The 10,938-nt window shown below is 37.4% G+C and overlaps 1 protein-coding gene across 34 annotated transcripts in view; it reads right to left on the bottom strand.

The window, feature by feature from the left end:
* Nucleotides 1–5,109: 5,109 nt before the first annotated feature.
* The window catches only part of LOC127495830 (deleted in malignant brain tumors 1 protein-like), a 41,149-nt gene continuing 35,320 nt past the window's right edge, over nucleotides 5,110–10,938 (bottom strand). For 15 of the 34 annotated variants that reach the window (XM_051863180.1, XM_051863186.1, XM_051863188.1 and 12 more), the window contains 4 exons: nucleotides 7,099–7,416; nucleotides 6,518–6,835; nucleotides 5,959–6,264; nucleotides 5,110–5,828 (listed from right to left, as the gene is read on the bottom strand). In XM_051863180.1, coding sequence (XP_051719140.1) covers nucleotides 5,476–5,828; nucleotides 5,959–6,264; nucleotides 6,518–6,835; nucleotides 7,099–7,416 — 1,295 coding nt within the window. In that variant the 3' untranslated portion in view covers nucleotides 5,110–5,475. Of the gene's footprint in view, nucleotides 5,829–5,958; nucleotides 6,265–6,517; nucleotides 6,836–7,098; nucleotides 7,419–10,096; nucleotides 10,293–10,938 lie in introns of those variants that run through there. The other 19 variants (XM_051863199.1, XM_051863175.1, XM_051863201.1 and 16 more) reach the window with 12 other exon arrangements.

Genomic DNA, 10,938 nt, shown 5'->3' with positions numbered 1-10,938 from the left:
TTATTATCAATGTTGAAAACAGTTGTGCTGCTTCATATTTTGTGGAAACCAGTTTTCAGGATTCTGAGCAGAATGTTCAAAAGAACATCATGTATTTGAAATAGAAATCTGATGTAACATTATAAATGTCTTTAATGTCGCCTTAAGCATAAAGCAAATTATTACAGAAACTTAATAGTGCAAAAATATATATAAGTATCAAAAACAGACTATGCTTTGGGTTAAAAAACAACAACAACAACAACAACAAAAAAAACAGCCATCTATAATCTGCCGTCATCAGGTAACATTTACAGTACCTTTATTCATAGACGTTTTTATCCAAAATGGCATGCAAATGAGGAACAAAAAGCGATTCACCCTAAGGCAACAGTAACATGAGAAGTGTTGCATTATAGTTTCAAAAGAACACAGATGTGGGTGTGGAGAAACAGTAGAGCAAGTTTTAGGGCAGATTTAATTAGATTGTGCATAGGAGGAAGTGTTTTGTACAGACGTGATGTATTTACGTTTTTTTTTATTATTGTATGGTTATATGTGTTTTCCCCTTTTTTGTAAGTCTTATGTGATGTATTGTTGTTGTTTGATGGTAGTGACTGTAAAATTTCTGAGAGATCAACCCAGAAAGTATTATTATGATCATGATAGTAAGTGTGATGAAGGCTGTGCATCAGGTGTTGTGGAAGAGCTGGAAAGATCATTCCTCCACTGAAGTGAATGTGAAATCTGTAATGAAATTGAAACGCATGAACACAGGTAACTGACAAATTAGTTACCTTAGGAATTAAAATAACTCTTTTAGATCTATAAAAAGTAGTGGCAAACAGTTTAGAAATGCGCCTGGAAGATCAGAGTAAACAGGAATCTGAGAGAAGATTCCTGGACTGATATCATCATGTCAAATGTAAACAGAACCACGTCCTCATGAACTAGTTGACTTGCAAATAAACCATTCCAGTGAGTGCAGTGAACGTCCGTGAGCGGTCGATCAGAGGATGTTATGTGTTTAATATGTAAATGACACTGTGAGGTCACAGGTTTATGGACAAATATATGCAGTGAAGTTCAAATAAATCTTTTTAACCCCATAAAGCCTACTGTATCATATTTGATAGGGAATTATCCACATGATCAAAACTGTTGTACACAATCTACTTCATGCCTTCTGTTTACTGATATTTATGAAGTAAACATAAGAATAACTTTGAAATTGTTAGTAATATTTCAAGATGAACACTTACTGGACTGAAGCAACTTAGGTTTACTTGATTATCCATACATCTTTTTTTTCTTCCAAAAAATCATGAATCTTAAATATGATCATCAGGCTTTTGAGGAAGGTTTATTTGTTCATCTTTAAATTATTGTTGTATTGCATTGCGTTATATGTTTTCTGTATACAGAGCTTTGATCATAAAACTAAACATTTAAATATCACCCTACTAAGACGTTATTGGCAGATTTGACGACTGATATTTATGTCAGTATCTTCAATACATCACCTAGGAAGTAACATCACTGTTGACTTCTTAAGGCAACAGTCTTGGCATTTTATCTTTGTCAGAGATCTGCTGTCTCTGACCTCTAAACAACATGACAGCAAAAGACCCTTGGGAGACAAAACGTGACCTGATGAAACCTAATAACTTTGAGAGCCTTAACAATGTCGTCTTATCCTTCAGCGATCATTTACGCCTAATTTCTAATGTAAGTTTTTACACTAATTTCTAGTGTAAAATTAAGCATCAGCTGTCCAGTATAGAAGGAACTAAATTGGTACTTTTCTGATGCTTACAGATGCAAAACCCACAACCACAATGTTGGAATTGGTTCAGGTGATGGTAATGCATGGAGTTGTGGGCAACATGTTGCACATACATGTTGAAGTCTGACAAGTCAAATCCTGTGTTCAATAGATGGACTGGAATAAGTTTTCAACCCTGCAACACTGATGGAGCATAAAACATATTAAATACCCATGAACTTCATGGTCCTTTCCATAAACATTGCACAAAATAGAGGCTGAAACCTTTTAAAAAAGATTTTATTACAAATATTCAGTGAAAGGAGGTGTTTCGCCTTTAGATGAGGTGCTTCTTATTTGTACGTTTTGTATGAGGTATGTAATTTTTAAGATTAAGAATTTGTTATTTTCTAACAATAAACATTAAACATAAAGATTAAACAGACAACAATAATAAAATAAGTTAAAGCTGCCAAGCTGTATTGAAAGGACCCTCACACCCAGGGCCACCGCCACCCGGTGGCCTTAGGAAAACAGTGAACAGTGGGCGACGTGCATGTAAGCGAGTAAATACAGGAGAATTATGGCAAAGTCATTTCGACGTGCCACACTTCCTGCTGCCAACAGATGGCAGTTTGACTATTACTGAATATTGCCATGTAGATGTCTTCAGGCCAGGACTATTATCAAACATGTGAAATTTGAAGCAGATTGGAAATTGTATGCCTGAGTTACAAAAACTTCCTGTTTCATGGCGTTAATCGCATACTTTAGCATTTAGCCAAGTGTTGCATGATTTATTGTGTTTCTAGCATGTTTGGTACTTCATGGCATATTTAAATGTGTTTCTGGGAGTGAATTACAATGTAAAACATGTCATTTCCTATTGCCAGCAGGTGGCGCTATGAGTGTAACTGAATACTGGCATGTAGATGTCTTCAGGCCAGGACTCTAATAAAACATGTGAAGTTTGGGGCAGATCGGACATTGTATATCCGAGTTACAACAACTTCCTGATTCATGGCGAAACATCCGATTTAACGTCGCAAAGGCCTTTAGATTAGACTGACCAAATATGATGTTGATCTGATAAAGCTCTAGGAGGAGTTTGTTAAAGTACAATGTCTGGAAAAGGCAAAAACTGCAAAAATTTGGCAGAGAAAATACAAAATATCCCACTTTCTGTTGGACTTCAGATTTTGCACTTTTTATTGTAGGTATTGGGCTGTTACGTGTCTACCAAATTTCATACCTGTACGTGAAACGTAGCGCGAAGGACGCTTAATTGAAATTTTGTAGGTGGCGCTATCGAGCCATTTTGCCACACCTAATTCTGAAACTCATATCAGACATAAATTTTCACTACTTTTGACATGTGTGCAAAGTTTCATGAGTTTTCGAGCATGTTTAGGCCCTCAAAAATGCGATTCATTTCTGAGAAGAAGAATTGACCGAGAAATTCCAATAGGGTCCTCACACCATCAGTGCTCGGGCCCTAATTACAGCTCCAAGCAGCCATTAAGGGGCCAAGCACAAAGAAGGCATGGTAAGTCATGCCATCATGACTGGGAGCATCAGACCAACTGCAACAATGAGCAACTGAAGACATATTAAGATGATTTTAGGCAAAATGGCTGATAAATCATAAATACAGTCACTGGTAATATGATTTTATGGATTATCACTTTAAACCAGTAACGATTTCTCCTCTCTCTTAATCTCTTAACATATTTATGCAATTATAATTGCTGTGTAAACCCATTCATGCCATGTCTGAGCTGCATAAAAGAGTATGTGTAAATCCAAAGATGGATTTTATTGATACTGACTTCAATTTATTGGTAATAACAACCAGTACTTTTTCAAAGTTCAGGAACTTTCGGGGTGGGACTTGGGCGCTGAACATGCTGATTGGTTGACTCCTCGCAGCATTTTATTTCAACCACCATTTTTAAAAGTCTGTTGCGGTGTGTGCAGTTATTTGCTATTTGAATCAACAATGGAGTTTAAAAATACGACCAATGGACCGATGACGAGGTTCAGGCTTTATTAAGCTTATATGCAGAGGACAAAATCCAGCGAGTACTGGAAAGTCACGGCCAGTCCTGAATGATGACAACACAGAATAAAATACTATGGCTAGTGATCATCAAATCCTTTTAACAGTTTATTTTACAGACTTTGTGTTGAAGTCTTCCACTTTTTTCACAAAACCTTTGCTCTCTAGAAACCCAGTCAGTTTGGGTTAAAATTCTTTGAAGTTCAAGTATTAGCATTATAAACACTGAATTAATACCAACATATGAAATTAAATTAAGGACATGCATCAGAAAAATTGGGAATGTTGGACAATAAATTTATAACAGAAAATAACAGCTTGATTTTGCAGTGTTGTATGTTAAAGCAAAAGTGTCCAAAAGTTATGCGATAATGGACACAGCAATGCATCATGTATTATAAGATCATTATGTTTGTAGAGTGATCCATTAAAACGTACAATATATATATTTCAATTCAGATAGTGGAGTAATACTATTATTATTCCATTATGTCTGATATATATTGTTCGCTGCAAACATGATGATCTTAAATGTATTTATTATTAATTTACTATTAATAAATGTGTAAAGTTGCATAAAATGGAAATACTCAATAAAGTAGATGGGTGTCACCTGGTGAGATGGGTGTCACCTGGGCTGTCTAACTGGAGCACAACCGGTTTTGTCCACAGTTTCCATGGAGGCCCCACATGGGTTAGCCCAGATGAAATGAACACTGCTCAGTGTGCACACTACAGACTGTTAAATGTAACACAGAAACATGCTGGAGTTAATGAGATAATTAGGTGATAACGAGCAGAATCACCGAAGGACAGAGGAACAACAAGAACTATGACTTCAGCCACAGAATTAGATGAAATCAACTGAAGATAAAAGACATTAAATCTCTCAAGATCTGATTAAACATCTCCACAAACAGCATTACCAGCTTCACTTATTACTAACCAGATTGAATTTATTTCTGACATACATCTACAAAAGTTGTTATTGAGAATTACCAGAGGTTTAGATGTTGATGATTTGTTGAAAATAAGTTTGGTTTGATGTCACTATGATCAAGGTCAGTGCTTGCTTCAGTTAGGCAGTTTGACTTGACTTTTTTAGTGTTGGTTATGTTTAATATGTTAATATGTTTAATGCTTATATGGACGCTTGATATAATGCTAAATTCTTATGAAGCATATAGAAACAGTATGATATGGTTATGTCAGTTTATGTGGACTAAGTATTAAATTGATTTCAGTAATATGTTTTATGAATGTACTGTATAAAAAGTAAAGCATGAAGAAAGAGCCAAGACAAGGGTTTGGTTATGCAGAATACACTGTTTATTGATTTGGCTGGATCGCATGTAAAGACTTAAAGAATTATTATTGCTGAGCAGAGATATACATGAAGTTACAAGACACTGTGATTAAATGATTGTAATAGAGTCATTACTAGAGCGGCTTAACTTTGAACAGAAACGCAACTTTGACCGTCTCATTATTTCTGTTACATAGATTATACTACAGTACTGCCAACTGGACAGTGGGTTGTTACATAAGCGCTACAAATAAAAATTAATAGTGAAATAAAACAATTAAATCTTCTCGGGATCTAATTTAATTCACTGTCATTTTACAAATTAACAGCACAAACACAAAAATAAGACATCAATACAGAATAAATTCACTTTCTTGTAAGTAAAGCATTTATATTATGTAGGCAATGAGACGAGATTAAACTCTCACCTACAGTGATCATAACAGTGTTACTCCAAGGCGACTTTATAGTGCCGTTTTGGTAGGAGTAATCACAGCTGTAGCTGCCCTGATGTGAGACGCTTACATTGACAAGGTTAAAAGTCGCACTAAATACATGTTTCTGGGAGGATATAGATGATCTGTTTATGAGGAGGTGGAATTCAGCATCAGCATTGCATCTTGGTTTAGGTGTTGTGCATCTGAACTGAATGTTTTCTCCAGGAGAAACAGCTGTATGAGTGGAGATCACAGAAAGAGTGGGCTGCTGCAGGTCACCTGTTCAAGAAATAGGCATCCATTTAAAATTGCTTGTTAAGATGAAAATCATTAAATACATGAAGCCTATTGTAATTTCTATTGCTCATTTCTACCTAACCCTAACCCAAATGTCAAGATGCAAAAGATTTACCTGAACAAACAACACCAGCATCTTCACCATGATTACAGTTGTGAGCTCCTAGTCCTCTGTGTGAACATTGTGTGAGGTTTCCTTCACCTCCCGAGCATCCAACATCATCCAGCCAGATCGATCCACTGCCTTGACCAAAGGCGGCACTTTTAGGTGCACTGATGGCTGAACCACACTCTAACTGTCTGCACACCACAGCAGCATCATTCATGTCCCAGGCATCATCACACACGGTTCCCCACTGGTCATTATGAAGTATCTCCACTCTTCCACAGCATGAATCAGACCCACTGACCAATCTTATGTCTGGTAAGATATAAAAATGTAAGTAATGTGATTAAAAACTATGTTGTAAGTATGTGTATATTGTATGTGTTTGACATTTTAGGAGCCAAGCACCAAATGTGCATAGCCCCTCTGCTTTTTTAAAATATAATTATTATTTGGGACTAAACACTGTAGGTTTATGTTTTCAATCACTGTTGTACTCTTTTCATCACAAGCAAAACAGCAAATATACAATGGCATCTTGGACCTGGGGAAAACATATATACTTTACCCTTTAAGCAGACGACGCCTACATCTTCTTGATGACCACAGTTATGGTTTCCAAAAGGATTGTGTGAGCACTGTGTGAGGGATGATTCACTTCCTGAACATCGCACATCATCCAACCAGATCGGATCACTTCCCTGGCCAAAATAAGCGCCGGAGTGTGCACTAACAGCTTGTCCACATCCCAACTGTCTGCACACCACCTCAGCATCTTCAATGTCCCAGTCATCATCACACACTGTTCCCCACTGGTCATCATAAAGGATCTCAACTCTCCCAGAGCAGTCTTTACTACCATTCACCAGTCTGATACTATATTCACCTAAAAAATAAAATAACTATATTATGAATCAACACACATCTAACAACATGATAAACTTGCAAACTAGCTAAAACCATCAGTCATTGTTAGGAGCCAAGCACCAAACCCCTCTGCTTTTTAAAAAAATATAATTATTATTTGGGACTAAACACCAAATAATATAGGTTTATGTTGTTTTCAATCACTATTGTACTCTTTTCATCACAAGCAAAACAGTCAATATACAATGGCATCTTGGATCTGGAAAACATATATATTTTTACCTTTTAAGCAGACGACACCTGCATCTTCTTCATGACCACAGTTATGGTTTCCAAAAGGATTGTATGAGCACTGTCTGAGGGATGATTCACTTCCTGAACATTTCACATCATCCAACCAGATCGGATCACTTCCCTGGCCAAAATAAGCGTTGGAGTGTGCTCTAACAGCTCGTCCACATCCCAACTGTCTGCACACCACATCAGCATCTTCAATGTCCCAGTCATCATCACACACTGTCCCCCACTGGTCATTATAAGAGATCTCAACTCTCCCAGAGCAGTTATTATTACCATTCACCAGTCTGATACTATATTCACCTAAAAAAAAAAAAAAAAAAAAAACTATATTATGAATTATGTTTTGAGTTATAATAGTTTGCAAGAGTGTGATTATAAACACTACGAGGCTGTGAAAGTGTCTAGTGAGTACATTAGTTTTTCTGTTCAGCTGATGACGTTTAACATCCCCGACAACCTCTGTAGTCCCATTTAGCCATTTCTTAGAAACCGCCTTTTTTAAGAAAAGTAAAAGCTTTAAAGAAAATCACATGGGGCATTACTGATGTATTTTATGTCGTAGAGCAGAGGTCTTCAACTACTCTTCTTTGAGGGCCAGATTTTAAAAATGTAAATATGATGCGGGCCAAACTTTTACCATACTCTTATAACCTAATATATTATAGTGTTATAACTTCTATGTTGTTTTTGTTACTTTATTATGTTATAGGTCATATATTAAAACATGCACACACATCTTGTATCCAGTATTTTGCCTTTTAATGATATTTACTTAAAACTATTTTCTTTTTAAAGTCATTTTAAAAAGCAGTTTAACATTGCAAGAGCTAAATGTTAATAGTTCAACTATGAACATTGTACGAAAAATTCAAAGCAAATGTAAATAATCAACACGTCAATAATCAACATACTTGTACAGCACTGTAACTATTTAACTTTGATACATTGTTACATTTCAATAAAATATATGCATGCATTCACAACCTAGCCAGTTTTCTCCTAATGACTAAAATTGCATTTGCTTGATCTTGAAATAGCAACAAAATTGGGCTCATAAGAAGTTAGCACGATCCACAAGAGGTGTTCACTTGAAAGGGAGGAACAAGTGTTGTTTTTTATTACATTCACATGTGAAAAGCTTGACTCACATGTGTAAGTTGTACCAAACATAGCCAAAATGAAAATGGCCAAACTTCTGGTGTTTGGAAATGGTCCTGGTTCAGTTCAGCCCAGAACTGCACACATCCTCCAGACAGAAATCTACTCTTTGAATCCGATGACGTTTGGATGTCTATGAGCTCTAATTGCAGCAATCCGTCGTCGAGTGAATTGAGCACCTCTTTGGCTTTAGAAGCAAATGCTCCTCCCGCATCAACGGTCCTCTGCATCACCCCGGGGGGTATTTTGAAGTCGTCAAACCTCGCAGCAAAATTTGAACGCAGTTTTTCCAAAAAATCTGTCATCCCTCCGGTAATTTTTGCTGAGGAGTTTTTGATGAAGTCCCGCAGCGTTGGGAAATGCAGAATTTTCGCCCTATTCAAATCGGTTACAAACAAGTCCATCTTGCGTTGTTTTTCCACAATATCGCTCATGGTTTTTTCCTTTCCCTGCAACTCTAGATTAAGGCTGCTCAAATGACTAAAAATATAATTCAGAAAACACGTCTGCCACGAAAGTCTCGTCAAGCATCTGAGAGATTTCTTGTGATTTCTTGTGATTACTTTCTTGAAGGAAAGCAACAATCTCTTGCCTAAGTTCACAGAACCGTCTTAGTGCATTGCCTTTACTTAGCCACCTTACATCATTGTGCAGCAGCAAATCAGTGTGATCAGCAGACATCTCTGATAAGAGCTTGCAAAACAAGCAGTGCTGTAGGCTTTAAATTCACCACTTAGTTTAGCGCAAAGAACGCTCTGATGAATCAAACAGTGCAGCGATCTCATTTGTGGCGCAACTTCGACCAGGCGCGCATATAACCCCTGCATCTTACCCACCATAGAAGGAGCACCATCTGTTACAAGCATATTTACTCGTTTCAAATCTAGTCCGTGCTCGGTAAAAAAGTCAACAACTTTATTAAAAAATCTCACCACTTGCATGTCCCTCCAATGGAATTAATTCCAGAAGTTCCTCCCGAAAGCACACCCCATCAAAAAATCTCACATAGAGACACAGCTGTCCCACATCACTACCAGCGGTAGATTCATCCACAGCTAATGACATTACCTCTGCCTTTTTGAATTGTTCTAAAAAAGTTTCAAAAACATCATTTGACCAAACCATCTTCATTTGGTTGATGTTTCAGACATTGGAATTTTCTGAATAGATGCAATTATGTTGTTTCTGGTTTTATCCTCAGTCACAATTTCCTGTACAACGGCTGGCATGTAATCTTTCACAGTCTCTGAATCAGTAAACATTTTTTTTTTTCCCGAGAATCCATGCTACATGGAGAGAGGCTGCTATGGCCTTCTCTTGCTCGGTACACGATCGAAACATGATTCGTTCGTCTTTGCTCATAGTCAGCAAAAGACTTTGCACTTTACGTTGACGAGCATCAGAGCCAGAAGGATATTGAGTGTCAAGGTTTGGATTTTTCGGAAATGTTTGGATTTGAAGTGTCTTCTCAAGTTGTACTCCTTCATTACAGCGACACACTCACTGCATATCAAACATACTGGTTTCGGTGAAACAGGTAGAAGCAGGTATTTTTCTGTCCATTCTCCACAAAACTGTCTGTTTTCACTGTCAGTTTTTCTCTTCCTAAAGGTAGAGAGCGACATATTTCATTCTTGATATTTTTCTCATTCATCTGGCAAAAAATATGCCGACGGTGAGTGGAAATTGGTTCTTGTAATTTTTAAATGTCTTCCAGCAGGGAACAAATCGGATTGGCTAAACAATAATGCGTTGGCGGGCTCCGATCTTAAAGTAACCACGCTCATTTTAAATGTTTAGGAGGGACGGATAAAGATGATTGGCGGGCCACATTTGATGAGCCCTGTAGAGTAAGACATGAAAATATCTTAAGCTTGTGTTATACACAAACCTTATTTCAGGCCTTTACAATCATATCAGGGGTCTCTCCTCATCCACCACCAGTGTGCAGCATCCACTTGGATGATGTGACGGCAGCCACAGTACAATGGTGCCAGTGCGCTCACCACACACCAGCTGTAGGTGGAGAGGAGAGAGAGTGATAGAGCCAATTCAATGGATGGGGATTATTAGGAGGCCATGATTTGTAAGGGCCAATGGAGGGAATTTGGCCAGGACCCTGGGGTTACACCCCTACTCTTTACGAGAAGTGTCATGGGATTTTTAATGACCACAGAGAGTCAGGACCTTGGTTTAACGTCTCATCCGAAGGATGGTGCTTGTTACAGTACAGTGTCCCCGTCACTATACTGGGGCGTTAGGACCCACACAGACCACAGGGTGAGCACCAAGCAAATGTGCCGTAATGTGTCGAGGCTTTGAAACAATCTCCACGGTGACCCCTAGTTGTCAGAACAGTGTAAATGCAACAAAACTCAGGCCAAACATGCATAAAAACACCTTTTACAAATCTATTGCAAATGTTTTATTGAAAGTAAAATCTATCAAATGCAATTAACTAATCGTCTAATAAGATTATATGTAGAGTGTCTGTATGATATGTGTTCTTTTATCAATTTTCAAGGCTTGTTTTGTTTGTTCCATGGCTCAAGCTAAACAGGCCAATAAGAGATTAATAACTACCATTATTCATTTTAATTATTCTAATGTCTAATTAAAACATCTACAAATGTATAAAACTGATCAGAGATCCGGTAAAACCCA

This window comes from Ctenopharyngodon idella, chromosome 15, assembly GCF_019924925.1.
Source record: "Ctenopharyngodon idella isolate HZGC_01 chromosome 15, HZGC01, whole genome shotgun sequence".
Taxonomy (NCBI): Eukaryota; Metazoa; Chordata; class Actinopteri; order Cypriniformes; family Xenocyprididae; genus Ctenopharyngodon; species Ctenopharyngodon idella.
The sequence above is the reverse complement of the archived record's forward strand: the minus strand, read 5'-3'. Positions and strand labels throughout refer to the sequence as shown.